General features: G+C 34.7%; 1 protein-coding gene across 1 annotated transcript in view; it reads right to left on the minus strand.

Moving 5' to 3' along the window:
- RSRC1 (arginine and serine rich coiled-coil 1) overlaps window positions 1-18,225 on the minus strand; it is a 249,432-nt gene that overhangs the window by 44,242 nt on the left and 186,965 nt on the right. Inside the window, exon 5 of the mRNA XM_042903182.1 lies at window positions 10,322-10,358. Within this exon, the coding sequence (XP_042759116.1) occupies window positions 10,322-10,358 (37 nt within the window). The remainder of the gene's footprint in view (window positions 1-10,321; window positions 10,359-18,225) is intronic.

Consider the following 18,225-nt stretch of genomic DNA (forward strand, 5'->3'; position numbering starts at 1 on the left):
GTTTCTATAAATTTTCACACACCATTTTAACATCCCATTAATAAGGAGTAAATGAAAAAAGTAAAACAGAGAGGTTGTGTGCATTGCTAGAGGTCAAACAGTAAAATCAGATTCTCCTGACTCCTCGTTCTGTGTGTGTTAAAGTTAAATACAGATGCTATGATTCTGTGGCAAATGGTAATGAGTGTGGCCAAAGATACCACTGTAACAAAGACACCCTCCATCTTAACTCCTAATGCTTTGATGGGAGAAACAGAAAACAATCCTATTGCCTCTGCTGCTAGCTGTCTCTCTCTAGTCACAGATCTTAGATCCTGAGAAAGCCGTGAAATAACTACCAGGTACCTTGTGGGATTCTTTGCAATGAAGCAGAACCTACAGTGTCCTAAACTAGAATACAAATGATAATAATAATAACACAAATAATAATAATACAATATTCAGTTACTCTGGTGGCTTCAGGAGGGGCTGACTTTCAGTAATGGGAAGTTGGGGTCAGCGGGGGCAGGTGATTTAATGCGCTTAGAATATTTACTTTATTCTATAAAGCTTTAACAAGCACATGTGCATAAAAGTTAAAAAAAATGAAGTTTATCTAGATTAAACATATATATGAGACTATTAGTAAGATCATGAAAATTGCAGGACATCTTGTTATCTATTTATTAATTTTTTTAAAGATAACTGGCCACCATTTTCTCCTGGGACCATTATGTCTTAAAAATGTAACAACAGATCTTTGGAAGAGAGGGGACGGAGGGAGGGTAGAAAAAGGGCCCAAGTTCATTCTGTTGGACAACTGGGTAATATTTACTAATCACTCTTTGAAGGAGCAATTTTTAATAAACTTGTAACTGATCCAAACATGTCAGAGACATGTCAGTGGCAATGGCATTGTTTCTGACTAGCATGTGAGCCAGTCCTCAGACTTAAGACCTGTAAACTGCCTAAGAAATCATGACAGTAATATGACATTAACATTTAATCCACATTAAAGGTATTTTAATTTTCACACATTCATTAAGACACACTTATTTGTTAAAAGAAAAGATTTATGAAATTGATCTCCCAAAAAGAAAAACTTCATGCTGTTTTATTTCATGATCACCGTTTGAAGAAAGTGTCAGTTTTAATATGCACATTTACCCTAAACCTCAAATATATATTGGCTTAGGTAAGAAAAATAAATTAAAATGCTGGGAGGAGAGGGATCTATTATGCTGAAGTCCTTATATGAGGTAATAAATATTTTTCATCAGTGTTTAATAAATATATAGACTATATCAGTAATGTCAGCGCATTTTGAGATAACTATATTCTCAAACTCATTTGGACAAATGTCAGAAACATTTTTTCAGAACACAGTGGGGAAATATTAAAATAAAACAGATATTTAAAGATGTAACAGATGGAAGACAAGTGACTTTAGAATAGGGTTTATAACTTCTGTTTGCATTTTCTAGTTCATGTTGTATGTCAACTGAATCCTCAAAAGTATGACAATACTACATTAACTGTGTTTATCCTTGTATTAAATAAAATTATTAATCTGTGAACTAAACTACAGCAGTTTTGTTTCCAAGTTCTATGCAAAACAACCTAAAACAAAGAGGAAAGGGCTTTTATTAGGATTAGTAATATTATTGATGAGCAGGTATAATAGCAATGGGCCTGCCTACATTTCTGGCAAGCAGCAACTATATTCTACAAACCACTGATGGGCTAAACAAGCTATTAATGACAGTTGCTTTTCAACACTTAAAATGGTCAGACTGTGTTACCTGACCACAAGGACAAGTAGGTCATCACTCTCAAATGTTATACAATATAAGAAACATAAATGAGACCTCTGTGGGGAGAAAAAACCCACAGGTATGGCTCCAGAGTTCTTTCACTATTCAACTATTAATAGAAAGCAAATCCCACTTAAAGTAGTAAACACTTGTAACCCTTTTTACTAAAAGATTTATCATCACTTATTTAATTTTCTACCTAAGACTGAGCAAGGTATTATTAGTCCTAGTGTCCAGCTTTAGCCCTGAAATATAGAACTTAACATCTGGAATCAAAGAAAGGAGAAAAAAAATGGTCCCTCTGTTACTCTTGCAGAGATAGACAACAAATTTTTGTCCTTGTATAAACCTGTGGAGTGTCCATCTGTCTGGGTTTATGAACACCAACCAATCATTTATAGGCTGCAGAATCATACTCAATGGGTATATGGGGGAAGCCTCTAGATTCTTCATCACATGCAGAGGACCTTGTTCACTGGATACAGGTCTTTCAAGTCAATGCCTTTCAATGTACCTTTCTTCCTGGTGGCCCCTGGACTAGCAGCTTTATCTCTCTCTTGGGAGCTTGCTAAATGGAGAATCTCAAGTCCCACCCCAGACCCAGAGAATCAGAACCTGAGTATAAACAATATTTCCAGGAGACTCATACGCACGTTCAAAAGAGTGAAGGATTGACCGAAATCACATGTCCCCCCACCTCCAATTATTTGACTCTTCAGAAAAGTGAACACGGGGAGCCTTAGAAACATCATAGTGATCAGGATAATTCACTTCATTCCCCGCCAAAGGGGGCACGGCACAGTAGTCCTTTCAAGTCTGAAACAACCTACAGACTATTTTGAACAAAAAAAGTGACAATTTTTCACATAGCTCAACCTAACATATTCTGATCTCAATGCCTCTTCCCAGAGAAAAGGATAGCATTATTTTTATAGTTTGCTAATGAAACAATAGCTATATTGTAATCAAATGGCAACACTTTATCTACAGTATGTTTTCTATAATTATAAAAATTAAAATGTAGAAATCCCACATGACTGCATTAAAAACACTCTAAACAGTAAATGTTTTAGTCCCCATTAAGTAGTTCAATAACTACTCACTGCATTATCTAGAATTTTAAAACATAAGATGGTAGAAAAATATGGAGTCAGGTCCCTCTGACATAGCAGAAGGGAGCTTAGAGTTAATTTTCTACACCTTTGGAGCATCATTAATAAAAATAATAAAAAAAAAAAGCCAGGAGCAACATCACCTAATAACCACCCACCTCCACTCCTTCAGCCCTTCTGTGTTAACAGACATATATTGGGATCATAACCAGAGGTCTTTAATTTGTATAGGCTTCTTCACCAAATAAAAAGTATTATTTAAGTTAATTATGAAATCTAAGCATAACATTATAACCAGTGTATTCACTCATTTCTAAGTCTTTAAATAGATATGGTCACTGAGCTCTTTGAGATGTTTTGTGTTTAATTCTGCTGACAATTCCTGCAGGATTCCCATAGGAGGACTACTCAGGATTCAAAGTCTACTCAACACTGATTTCCAACATTTTCCATTATGAATTTCTCTTTGAGGTAAAAATGTTCACAGAGCCCTCCCCATCCTGATAGGAATCATAAGTTTAATACATAAACTAGAAGCACAAACAAAAAATCCCCAGGAAAACAAAGTACAACACTAAAGTGCCAAAATAGTGAACACAGATCTAGGGTTTGGTGTTACCATAGCACCAGCTAGAGGGAAGGGGCTTGAAAGTGAGTGGAACTGAAGTGGCAGCCTCAGGAAGCACTGTTTCTCGGAGAAAATCAGATAAATACGTGACAGTGACAAGAAAGAAGAAAGTAAGAAGAAACAAACAGCTAAACAGAAATAAAACATGCCAACCCTTTCATCCCTGCCACACCCCACCATTGGCCATTAAAGAAAATACATTTGTTTTACTACAGAAGCAGGTACCCTTGAACTAGGAGCCCTGTCTACAAAATGTCTAGAATTTTCAAAAGAAAGGAAGAAAGGAAAGGAGGAAAGAAATCAAATAAACCCCATATAAAGCTATTACAAGAATCAGTAAACAGAAAATGTAAATCAAAACATTTCAACAGATAAAAACTCTTCCCTTAAAATCAACCCAAAGTACAAGGCTTATTCGGACAAATAACAATAAGAAAACCGAGAACATTCAGATATTCAAAAAATAAGAATAGATATGGAAGAAAAACTATTTCAGAAGTGAAGAATAAATTATAAGGTATCCAAGGAAGAATAAATTTGAATGAAAATTTGCTAAGAAATAGTAAATGAAACCAGGCAAACTAGTTCTTAGTTGTTGGAAAACAAAGTAAAGTAGTACAAAGACTCAAAAAGACTGAAATAGATGAGCAAAGAAAGATTCTATATATAATTATATAGAAAACATGTATAACTGGAATCCCTGAAAAAGAAAACAAAACAATGGAACAGTTAATATTTAGTATTATAATCCAAAAAGTTATTTCCAGAAGTGAGAAAACTTAGGTCTACATATGAAAACAAAAACCCAAAAGTAGTCAGAAATAATCAACTTTGAGAATCATCCTAGTAAAACAAGGACAATGAAAAAAATGGCAATGCCTCAAGGCAAAAAAAAAAAAAAAAAAAAAAAAAAAAATCAAGTAATACGCAAGGTTAAGAAAATAAGGCTAGTGCCACAAATATCAAGAGCAGGATAACATTTTCCAGAAAGTCAAGGGAAAAAACTATAAGTCAAGGATTTTATGTCCAGTCAAACTGTCATTCAAATAGTAAAACCATAGAGAAACAGCTTAGAATGTGCAAGATCTCAAGGAATACTGTACACAGGAGGCTGTCCTGAAGAATATACTACTAGATGAGTTACACACAAAACAGGGGACAAGGAGGGAAACATCAGCAAACAAGCTGATGGTAAATATGTAATACGGTTAATTTTAGAGGTGATTCTAAAAAAAGGTGACAGCATGGATAGACAGTATGCAAACATCATGTATTCCAACAGAGTAGCAAGAATACAAGAAGAAATGGGAGGAAAATGAGGAAAGCAAAGTACAATAGGAGCATTGGCTATTACAAAGATAACAGGTGGGAAGTGAGGGATGCCATTTAAAAGGTTAAGTAGGAATAAGGGATAGTAAAAGCATTATACATTATGAAAGATATAAATATAAAGGTAACCCCTAGAAAAAAACCACAAACCTTTCTAACTTAACAATAACAATAATAATAGCTCTTCAGAGACAATTCTCCATAGGTTCTGCACACATTATATCAGCCAATAGCCTTTCTTCAGAACTATCTTTTCAAAGATGTTTTGTATAGTAAAGTCTTGGAAGATATAGACTCCCCCTTGATTGGATCAGGCAGTTCTGCTACCAAATTAGTATACTAAAGGTAATGTTTTTCTCTTGGGCAAAGTTTGGGCCAATTTTCTGTCAGCTCCTTAAAGAATATTCCCTCAGCTACGACACAAACCCACTGTATGCACCATCACCCCTTGGTACTTGTATGTCAAAAGGAACCTATATAACCATGTATTATGTGCTACCTTTGGTGCTGTTAGTAATACAAGAGCTGTGTCTCTGACCCAGAAATCTCATGTCCTCTGCCAGCATCTATTAAAGTGTGGCAGGCATATAAGTAGGCTAAAATCTCATACCCTTAATAAAGAAGACACAAAGAGAAAAAGAAACATAGTAAATATAATGATACCCACAGTAATTAGGGAGTGATTTCCAAGACAGAGAGAGAAAAAAAAAAAGCAAAGTACAAAAAAATAAATGTGCTACATTTTGTAAGACAGAGGAAATAGGAATAATACACACATATACATATATGTACATATATGCTTTATTTCACAAGAAGATGCATAAGAAGAATAAATCAGAGGTTAATAAAATTGGCCACCTATAAAGGACAGAAGAGAACAAGCTAGAAAGAAAGGGGATGACAGCTTTCTGAGAGATGTATTATGTATAGTATTTTGACTTGGTATAATATTTTGAATTTTGGAAGCATGTTAACATATCCAACCATCCAATTAAATCAACAAGAATGGGGACAAAGGCACCTAAAATTGAATACAAACAGAAACACATGCATGCAATGATATTTCAAATGAATTACCTAACTACACTCAAGGGGGAAAAGAACTCTTGAATAAACATGAAATAAACTGAAATAAACTCTTGAAACAAATCTTGAACTCTATTAAGTTTTAACTTTCATAAGATATGATTGTAGCAATTTCAAAACTATTTTGCATGTATTACATAATTGAACAAATGGGTAAATGTATTGGTGTTGTTAGGAGTCACAGTTCTCACTGTGAATAAAGGGAAATACAAATGTGAAATGAGGAACAACAAGGAAGAATTCTGTGGTTTGGATTGAAATTGGAGATGTTAGTCGGACTCATAATTTCTTAAAATTACCTACCTCTCAGAGCACCTGGGTGGCTCAGTCGGTTAAGGGTCCAACTCTTGGTTTTGGCTCAGGTCATGATCTCACAGTTCGTGAGACTGACTCCCACCTTGGGTTCTGCGCTGATATCGTGGAGTCGGCTTGGGATTCTCTCCCTCCCTCTCTCTCTGCCCCTCCCCCACTTGCATACATACTCTCTCTCTCTTTCTCTCTCAAAATAAATATAAAATAAACTTAAAAAAAAAATACCTATCTAAGCATCTAAGTCCCAAATATCAACTACCTACCTACCCACCCACCTATCTATTTAATCTAGGACTAAAAAGTCCAAGAAGTAATGAAATCCCAGAGACAGTGGACATGTCACACATCCAGACCTTGATTCATAAATACCATTTCCCTCTAAAATGAAATAGGGTAATTTGAAGAAATAGCTGATTCCATGAGTAGGACAGGGAAGGTTTCAAATGAGCCTGGAACATCTTGTTGTGCCAGAAAATAAAGAAGTGTTTTTAAAAAAAGATGGGGTATGTAGAAACGATCCAAAAGCCATCTTGAAAGGATACTCCCTGGACAAATCTGGGACAAGAAGCATCAAAATAAGTTAGAAAAGTAATGGATAATAACCTATTTAATAAGGGGCTCCTGGGTGGCTCAGTCGGTTGAGTATCTGACTTTGGCTCAGGTCATGATCTCACTATTCATGGATTTGAGTCCCGTGTCGGGCTCTGTGCTGACAGCTCGGAGCCTGGAGCCTGCTATGGATTCTGTGTCTCCCTCTCTGCCCCTCCCCTGCTCACGCTCTGTCTCTGTCTGTGTCTCTCTCTCAAAGAATAAGTAAAATTAAAAAAAAAATTTTTTTAAATAACCTATTTAATAAAATAAATATCCATGAGTCCTTGTTCACAATAAATAGAGAAAACAAGAAATACAGGTGGGCTCTTCCTTAAAATCGAATGCTGACTGCTAAATATGGGAGGCAGTAGTAGAAAATCTCCATTTTACAATCATCAGGCAAAAATCACCAATGGATGATGAGGCACTGACCTTCAAAGACCCTGTCTAGAACTTTTCAACACACACAGGCTTTATGAGTAGCAGACAAGTTTGTGAAAAGAAAAATAAAATAGGATTGGGCAATACAGTAAAAAATTTAAGCAAAGAATGACATGCTGGACAGTTCCCAGGAGAAGGTAGCAACACAGGAAAAAAGAAATGATAGAACAAAGGCAGAATTGAGAGTTTGAGAGATTGTGACAAATCAATGAGATCAGCCCTTGAAGACATTCCAGGGCAACACAGTCCACCTACCCTACTCTTTTCTCTCCCCACACCTTTTTCCTTTCTAGTGTTACAAGAAGAGTCCATAAACACAGAATACAATAGTAGTACAACCGTGTATGTGTCCTTGTGGCAAGTATAATATGATGCCATGTCATTTTTCTTAGCTTATTTATTTTTATTTTTTTATTTATAAAAGACCTTATTTTAATGCAATCTCTACCCCAAGATCAAGAGTTGAATGCTCCACTGACTGAGCCAGCCAAGGACCCCTTTCTTAGCTTACTTAAATTTATACTGGCTTCTACCCTCTCTTAGAACAATTTTAATTCTCTATGATAATATAAATAAATTTTAAAAAACAGAAAATGATGGAAACATAAAAAAGAAATTAATACCACGTGTGGAATGTTCTTAATTTTATACCATATACTTTTAAAGATCATAATCTATTGTATTTAGCTACACAGCCAATTCAAAGAAGGGCTACAAGTGCTAGGTGGTAAGGGCTGTAAGTATCTTCTCAGCTGGAAACTGAGGAGACACAAACTTACAGAGCCCATAGCTGCTAGACAGACAGGTTTCATTAATGCTCAAATAATAATTCTTTTTTTTAATCTTTATATTTTTGAGAGAGATAGAGACAGAGAGAGAGACAGAGAGAGAGAGAGACAGAATCCAAAGCAGGCTCCAGGCTTTGAGCTGTCAGCACAGAGCCCGATGTGGGGCTCGAACTCATGAACCACGAGATCATGACCTGAGCTGAAGTCGGATGCTTAACCGACTGAGCCACCAGGACGCCACCCAAATAATAAATTCTTGAGTTCACTTCCATCCTAGGCAGTTGTGAAGAATATCACTGACTTTACAGGACAGTAGTGCACAAGGCAGTATGGTATGTATATAGGTGTGTGTATATAGGATATTATGTTACATATTAATACATTCATGCTATTGTTAATAGTTCCCAGTCAGTGGGTCAATTTTATAATGTCAAGCTATAGAGTCTTTTGAACAATCTAAATAAATGCATTAAAATTATCTACTTCACTACCTGTTGTATTAATCCTACCTCTCTTATCCTAAAATACATTATCTTTGAAATATATTTGATGTGTATGACCCAGATGAGAATGAAATATAACAGGATCAAGAATAATTAATAATTACTCCTGACTTTAATAAGTAGCTATGTTTGATCAAAGGTTTTAAGCGTTTTTAGTTGGAAAACTCTTTCTTCAAATAAAATCTTATTTTAAAAATTTAAAAATGTACAAAATAACTAAAAGTGAAACCATTCTGATTAAAGTGGGCAGTGGCAGTCTGGAGTGCCACCTGCTTTGGGGAGCTTTCCTGGCAACCCAAGGCTGTTAGAAAACCAGTGCTGAATAAGATTATAAGTAGAGTAGAAATGCATGAAATAATCACTGAAGATGAGTTCATACTAGTAAATATAAAAAAATATAAAATTTAAACTAAAAAATTAATTATTATTTACTGAGGCATATGAAACAAGAAATATGAAGTCTTTTCAATAAATAACAATTTATAAGTGAGTATAAAAGCTCATTCTGGCACAATGGTAGCTGTTTTTCCTTGTTGTAAGCCCCCAACCAATACTGGAATTTGTTTTAGATTAACATTTTTATTCTAATGTCCATATTTCCTAACTATATATGCCACTATGAAGTGACAAACTGGGATTCAGGAAATAATTTCAAATATTAACAGTGTTATTTACTTACTACTAATCTGGACAAACGTATAGTTCAAATATTCTAAACTAGGTTGTTACATATAGCTTCTTAATAATTAATCTGTACTTATTAAGACCATTTTTTAAAAGTCTAGCTTTCCTCAGCTTTCTTTAGCTGTTGCAAGGAAAACTAAAAACCCCTTCCAACTCTAAAACTACTGTAAGTCAAAATGAAGCTGGCTCTTGCTACTGTTTGTTTTAGTGAGAGCAAACAAAAGCACATTAATAGTTAACAAAGCTACAATATGATATACGAATGAAGTCTTGCATTAAAAAAGTACTTAGATTGTATTTACAAAAGAATCTCTATCATTAATTATTCAACATTTGGATTTGACCAGAAACCAGAGCATGACTTTATAATGCTCTGTTTAAATGAACTACTTAATGTTGTAATGAACACTCAATGCGGTGAGCTAAATGAATTTTGGACCTGGTATAACACAACAGTTCCTCTAATTTTTTGATCAATGGACAGATTCTAAGGTTAAGTCAGTCTGAATTTCATCTGTACTTTAAAAATGTTTACTTAAACCAAAAATTCTGCAACTCAATTATTTTATATTCTAAAACGGAATGTAGTTTAAACCGATGCATTATTCATAAAGCAGAGACATCAGGAAAAACAAAGCTGTGCCCTTCTTTCAAAGCCGTTAAATTGCTAAAACATACCATATTTATGCATGCAATATTTGATTGTGTTTTTCTTAAAACACAAGCTTGTTTTTGTCAGATCAAGATATGCCAAAAATTCTACACCAAACATTTTTGTTTATAATTAAAGCAATCATCAATCCAAGGATTGCCATCCATTTTATTTCATCTCTACATCAAAAAAAAAAAAAAAGTAATTTAAAAAAATTTCAAATTCCCTTGAAATGATAAGATAAATGAAAATGTAAGTGCCTTCACATAATAACAGTAAGCTGACCCTTTGGGAAATGGTTGACTTTCTCAATACAAGGTATTCAAAGCTCATTCAAAAGTGTTCATTTAGAATGCAGATATCAAAGATGATGCAAATGTTCAAGAGAAAATTAGAACTTACCAGATGTTCTAATCCAGCTTTGATGTTTCCGGATTCCCTAAAATAGAAGAATAAAAGTTCTAAATAGTTGCTAAACACTTGTCTGCCATAATTTACATTTACCTCAAATATGTTTTATAAAACCTTATGATTTTTTCATATATCTTCACTAATGTTCACAATAACACTGGTTTGAAGGACAAAACAATTTCCATCAAAAGGAAACAAATAACTTATTTACATCTAATAGTATTACCACTAAAACTGGTCATCTACTAACAGAATGTTTCAGATTTTTCAGTAAGCAGAGAACAAAAGGAACTCAAGTGTACTATTATTTTACTATTCACAAAACATCTATTTATTTCACATTAGCTCTTTCATTAGAATTTGTTTTCCCCAACATTTATTACAAAATGTTCATACAGATTCTATCTACCAGCTAGATTCTACAATTGACATGTTACTTTTTTTGCTTTATCAAATATCCATCCACCAATGATTTCATTTTTATATAAAAAAAATACACATAAAGAATACGTTTGTGACTATATAGCTAAGTAACTAAATATTAACAAGTTTTTCCCTGACATTAATTTTATTAACTTAGTGCACTACAAATCAGGACCTGTTGTAATAGTAAAAAACAAAATCTCATCAAATAAGACACAAACATCAAATATCATGATATATTTTAAATATTTAACTTCTTGCTTTTCACTGTAAAAGGACTGCTGATGGAACTAAGTAACAAAGATAATTTAAATACATATTTGGTAAAATGTGGCTAATAATTGGATTTTTTCCCTTGATTCTGGTTTATACTAGTTTATTAGTGACAAACGGACTTAGAATTTCTTCACTCAGACCAAGTAGTATTTTAATTCCATCATAAATACCAAGCTTTGTATTTTTAATATGAAAGTATAACTTCTACTACATTGCAGAAAATAATTATGAAACATCCAACAACTGTATTGCATTCATGATGTTTAATCTTTCCCTCACACCTCTTTCTTTCTCTAAAGGGGCCCCAAGTTTACTTTTCTTCTCCTTATTTCTATCTCCAATTTTCTCTGCCAAAAATATACTTATCTGTTTCCTTTGTCTTGCTACACAATCTTTCCAAATTTCCCTATCGTTTTCCCCTTCAGATCTGCTGCCTGAAAACTATACTCATGGCTTCCAACTTTTGCTCTCACTGCCCAGTCTGGCATACTGAGAATAAATTACAACATCTACTGATTAGGACTCATCTTTAGCCATTCTCTTCTCTACTTTCTGCTTCTGGCGATCGTATCAATACTATATATTCAACGCTTAAAAATGTAAGGATTTCTGAAACTCATTCTTTGGATGCAGTCCTAATGACAAATGACAGGAATACATTGTAGAGATATTTAATTGTATACGTACATAAATAATTATTTTTAACTTTATTGTTATCAAGTTAATTCATTTACTGGAACTAGAAGTCAAATAAATATTTATGTTTTCATAAGGACATTTTCATACAGTCACTGTAACTTAAAATTTAAACAAAAAAATAATGCATATAGTAAAAAATCTGACAGTGCAATATGTGTGTGCACGCACAACAATACAATTAAGTCTTCCTCCCACCACTGACTCCAAGTTCTTAATCAGATATTAGCTCTTTGTCTTTCTAACGATATTCTAGGGGTGTGTGTGTGTGTGTGTGTGTGTGTGTGTGTGTGCGCGCGCACACACATGCATCCTTCTTCTCTGTTTTTTTTTTTAACCCAAACAGAAGCCTACTATACTCAGTTTTGCACCTTCACTTGGCAGTCTAACTTGAAGTTTGCACTATATGACATGCATCTACTTCATTTTGTCCCCATGGCTACAATGTCACGTAATGGTTCTTATTAGAAAATAACACTGCAACAAAAGGAACAAAAACTGCTCAGATTCAAAGTACAAGTCCATAATTTACTATCTGAAACCACTGGGACTAGACATCCTTCATCAGAATGTTCTGGATTTTAGAAACGTAATAAGGTATAGAGAGTATACTGTATGTCATGTAACACTGGCAGCAGGGTTTGAAGCAGCATCTCATCGTTGTCCACATAAATAATTGTGAAAGAAACACGAATGTCCACCCAAAGTGGGATAAACAAAGACTAGGAATAACTTCATTTCAGGGTTGGTTTTGCTATCAGTTGAGTTTGCTACGAGCTCAGGGAAAACCTCCCAGTATTTTAAACTATTTGCATTTTGGGATCAAGGATAAGAAACTGTTCTTGGGGCACCTGGGTGGCCCAGTTGGTTAAGCGTCCAGCTCTTAATTTCGGCTCAGATCGTGATCTCACCATTTGTGGGATCGAGCCCCATGCCGAACTCCATGCTGACAGCACAGAGCCTGCTTGGGATTCTCTCTCTCCCCCTCCTCTGCTTGTTCTCTCTCTGTCTCAAAATAAATAAACTTAAAAAAAAAAAAAAAAAGGTTGGTGAGACTATTGCTTTGTTTTATTTCCAAGTGATTCTTATTTAGGAAATAGGCATTTTGAATAGTACACCTGAATGAAAACTAGGGATCATCCTTGACACATGCCCTTTCCTCCACTACCAAATGTAAGCAAATGTAATCAACCACAGAGTCTTGGCCATCTAACATCCTTAATTACCATTTTGATTTAGCTACTTCTTTCTATCCTCAGAGTACATACTTTATTTTAGGCCATCATCTTTTCTCTCCCAGGCTACTGCAAAAGCCTCTTGATGGGTCCCGATGGCTCCTGCCTTGCCCCATGTCAATTCATTCTCCGTAATACAGCAAGATCTTCCTAAAATGTAAGCTTGATCATGTCATTCCCTTTTTAAAAACCACAATATCCTACTCCACTCTAGTTCACTTATTCCCTCTGTTATCTTGCCAAAGCTACATCACAAAGACTGTGACAGCAATAGCCATAAGAAATTATTAACCTGGCTTCCCTTACCACTAAACCACTTGCTCTCTCCATCTGAAATACTCCTCTTCTAGTCTTTCCTTACCTAGCTTAAAAACAAAAACAAAACAAAACAAAACAAAACAACAACAACAACAAAATATCCCTAAGGATGCAATCCATACTGGCAAGGAAACATTTTCCCTTCCTCACAAAAAAACTAATCAACTCTTCCCATGTGTTCTCATCACATAATTTACCTCACTTTACTATTAATACCTATTTACTTTCCCACTGACACCACTAAAATGTCCCAGTGACACCCTGAGAACATGGATTGCATCTGTAAAATTTTTATATCCCAGCACCCAATACAGTGCCTGCATCGGATTACGTATTCAACTAATAAGGATCTGACATCTAAACACGAAGACAAGGTTGAATGGAGAATCAGTAGCAACCAGTTCAGGTCCCTGAGAGGTTCTACCCGGCCCTACTCTATCTCCACTCCACACAAGAGAGCAAGGCCAACTGCAACAGTGAGCAGTTGTGTGGGAAAGTAGTATTAAGAGTTGTTTGTACGTGTGTGGTGTGGGGTTGTTTTGTTTTGGTTTGTTCTATTTTGTTTTTGAAGGAGTATGAGGACACTACGGAAAATGTAGCTGACAGAGGCCAGAGTACAATGCTAGAGGCTTCACACACTAGTTTTTAAATTATCCCAGAGAAGCACACGTCAGATCTGAGATTTTACCCCTCTCTCTAAAGTTATTAGCCAAGGCAGCTGATTGTTGCAAAGAAATAAGAGAAGTCCATAAGGTAAACTGTATGACCTCTGAGGGGAAGAAGCACAGGAATAAAAAAAACAACAAATGAGCAACCTCATCCAGAGGAAAAAAGAACAAACTGGGCAAGAGTATACTGTAAGCATACTAACATCTTTAAAGATAAAAGGTTTTTAGAAACTGAATACCAAAATAAACAGTTATGAAGAAGAATCAATATGAGATAGCGGCTACTAAAAATACAGGAGTTTGAGGGGGTGCCTGGGTAGCTCAGTCTAAGGCTAAGTCTCTGACTTAGGCTCAGGTCACAATCTCACAGTTCATGAGTTTGAGCCCGGGGTTGGGCTCTCTGCTGTCAGCGCAGAGCCCATTTCAGATCTTTGCGCTCCCTCTTTCTCTGCCCACGCCCTGCTCGTGCTTCCTCTCAAAAATAAATAAATATTAAAAATACATATATTTTAAAAATACAGTTGTTTGAAATAAAGAAATCCGAGGACAATAGCATCATAGCTACAGAGAATAAGCTGATGATCTGGTACACTGGGTGTAGCTCTCCCAGAAGGCACAGGAAAGGGATGAAAAGACAGAACAAATAAGAGATAAGAATACAAGTGTCAACATCTATATAATATGGGAACCCTAGAATGAAAGCAAAGGCAAAATAGGAGAGAAAATATATTTGAAGAAATAATGACAAAAAATTCCCAGATATAAAATCTTAGACTGAAAGGGTACAAAGAGTAGTGAACAGGATAGTTCAGAGAAAATCCACAGCAAAGCATAATATAAGGATAATTAAGACTGCTATAGATCAAGAACAAAGGCTAAAGCTTCCAGAAAGAAAAAGCATACCTCTCCATACAGGAAGAATAACACTGACATCAAATGTCTCAACACTACTGCTGGAGTATAAACGATGGAGTATGAACTTCCAAGACAAAGTGTTAAAGGAAAAGGACTGTGAACCTGTAATTTTGATACTGCTAATAGTTATTATTTAAATTGAAGAAAAAATAAATTCTCAGCATGCAAGCTTTCAGGAAATTCACTACACAAAGACATTATTTGAAAGAAGTTCTAAAGAATGTAACACAGTAAGAAGACAAGTAAATTCAGGATGAAGCAACCAGACAAGGCAAGTAAAGGTTGGATTAGAACATAGTAATTATTGTATTCTAAGCAATTAGTGACTACAAAGAAAACTAAAGAAAGTTCACCCAAATGACGTGGAAACAAAATGCCAGAGAAGATTCTCAGATTGGGTAAGAAACAAAATCCAGCAATGTGTCATTTACAAGAGATACATAAAACAAAAGGATTCAGAAAAGTTTCCAAAAAAGGGAGAGTAAAAGATATAATCAGGCAAATTTGAACCAAAAGAAAACTGGGGTAGTAAGTTTCATGACAAAATATATTTAAGCAACTCCTCCTCCAAATAACATACCTACATATATATTTTTTGAGAGAGATATATATGAAAAAGGACATTCTATTCTAGTAAAAGACATAATAGATTAAGAAATTTTTATTTATGTCCAGAAGGTTTACATATTTCTAAAATTTAATATGTATCATAGATTGCGACACCAAAATTTCAACAAGGTTTCTATAAAAATCAATTTTCTTTAGTCTTACTTTGGGCAGAAAGACAAGGAAAAGTGGCCACCTCAAAACAACACAAATAAAACATCATGAGTACATAAACACTACACAAGACAGCATGATATATAACCCTGGCTTCAGAAGCAGAATACCTAAACTCAAATTTAAGCTGTACTACAAAACAGTTGCATGAGCTTGGTAACAATCCAACTTCTCTGAGCTAAGACTGTCCACCAATGATATGAAGACTCTGTTAACGCTTGCCTTACTAATGCAGACGGGGGCTGTGAAAAAAGAAGATAATACATATGAAGGAACACTATAAACTGTAACGTACTATAGAAATCTGTTTCTATAATACATATTTAAATACAAGTCTTAAAGTGGCTCCAAAAGTCTTAATAAAATTTTTTTAAATAGAGAGGCAAGATCCAAGACATTGACATAGGGATCTTGCAACAAATGGTATAAACTCTGTCCTCTTTAGTGGTCTGTCTCTTGGGTTGTCCCTGTCATGACTTCATCAATATTTGTGCAACTCCTTTTGCCCTGTGCTGAAAGCAGACTTAATTCAATTATAGGTCTCAAAACTGATAAAATGGTCTTGAAGTGGAAAATGGGAAGAAATTATTGGCAAATGAATAAAGATTTGTATCGAACTAACACACAGGAGTACAGCAGGTCTTTTTTTAATCATTCCCTGTCTTAAATCTTCTGGGAACCATGAGTTTCCCTTCCCCTCATGCAGCACATCGATTTCTGAATTAGACTGCAATATTAAATAATTAATATACTTGCCATGATTGATGTTTTGCATTAGTTGAATATTAGGTTATCAATCAAAATCCACTTGGTTTAATGTAATAATATTGAAAAAGTGTCACGGGCTGTTCATCCAATTTGTAGTTGAGGCAGCACAGATAGTAATGTTGACATTACACGAGGCTCTAAAGCAGGAAATGCAGTACTGGGCTCAACATGTATGAGGCAGACATTTTGAAACTAACTGGGATGAGGCTGAGGTTGTCCTAAATAAACCTGGTGGCACCTGTCAGCTCCAATATTAGGTCTCTTTTGAGCATAAAGATGCCATGCATCAATCATACCATGGCAGGCAAGAAAAAATTTAAAAAGAAGGATACTAATTTAACTTTGTGGCACACATTTCATTATTTTGCCAAAGGAAGCATGTTCTAAATCCAGAAACTGTTGCTATGTTAAAGCTTATAGCCTCTCAGGAAATATCTAAACAAACAAAGATTTTTTTAGAACTAGGAACAATATTACACCAAAGTGATAATTCAGGTTTTATAATGGTCTAAGGGAATCAGGTCAAAGAGTCACAATTAACAATAGTATTTGTGAAAAACTCTATTCCTTCTGATGAAGGCATTCTTCCTTATTCTCCATATTTTGCACGTATATTTGCAAAATATAAGTTTGAATTTTTAAAAAGTACTTGCTTGTCCCAGTAAAAGTAAATGATTTTTCTCATTCTTTATTACATCTGAAATCTATTATGGATTTGTTTATAAAAGTAACAGTTTGGGGTGGGAGGGAGGGGAGGGTGGGTGATGGGTATTGAAGAGGGCATCTTTTAGGATGAGCACTGGGTGTTGTATGGAAACCAATTTGACAATAAATTATATATATTTTAAAAAAAGAAACTCAAATATATGACTATAAAAAAAAAGTAACAGTTTAAAAATAAATTAAGGGGTGCCTGGGTGGCTCAGTCGGTTAAGCGGCCAACTTCGGCTCAGGTCATGATCTCACGGTCCGTGAGTTCAAGCCCCGCGTCAGGCTCTGTGCTGACAGCTCAGAGCCTGGAGCCTGTTTCAGATTCTGTGTCTCCCTCTCTCTGACCCTCCCCCGTTCATGCTCTGTCTCTCTCTGTCTCAAAAATAAATAAACGTTAAAAAAAATTTAAAAAAATAAAAATAAAAATAAATTAAATAAATAAAAGACATCCAAAGAAAAGTGACTCTTTTAGGTGGAGAGTAGAAAAGTTAACAAAATAAATATAAATCAAAGCCATTTCATAAGGCAAGCCAAAATCCAGTGGGTATTTAGTTATAAAATACTCAGAAACCATAATGAAGGTAACTAACTAAAGTAGCACTAAGTATCATTTCACTGAACAAGTCTTTAACAAATAAAAGATTAAATATATTTATGTATTATTCCATATAAAATGTACACACACATTATGGAAAACAGTAATTCCTAAATAAAAAATTTTACAGGTTTTTTTGTCATTAACTAAGTATATTATCCACTTCTAAAAGATTACTGTGCTGTAGTTTCCTATAGTTACATGATGAGAGTCTTATCACAATTTTATATCTCTTTCATAAAGCAAAAATCTACATGAGGTTTTTTGTCTTTTTTTTTTATGTAATGGCAGACAAGGTTTTTAAAATCCTGACTTACAAACAAAAAAAAATCTATATCTCCCATCTCAAATAATCACTAAGAAAACCATGGGTTCAAATTCCAACTCCACTACTTACTAAATAACTTTGTCAAGTTATGGATCTTCTCTAATTTTTTCATTCTTAAATTCAAATACAGGATTAAAAAAAATAATCAGCATGTATATAGAAGTTACTCAGTAAAGACTGAT

The sequence above is a fragment of the Panthera leo genome, chromosome C2, assembly GCF_018350215.1.
Source record: "Panthera leo isolate Ple1 chromosome C2, P.leo_Ple1_pat1.1, whole genome shotgun sequence".
Classification (NCBI taxonomy): domain Eukaryota; kingdom Metazoa; phylum Chordata; class Mammalia; order Carnivora; family Felidae; genus Panthera; species Panthera leo.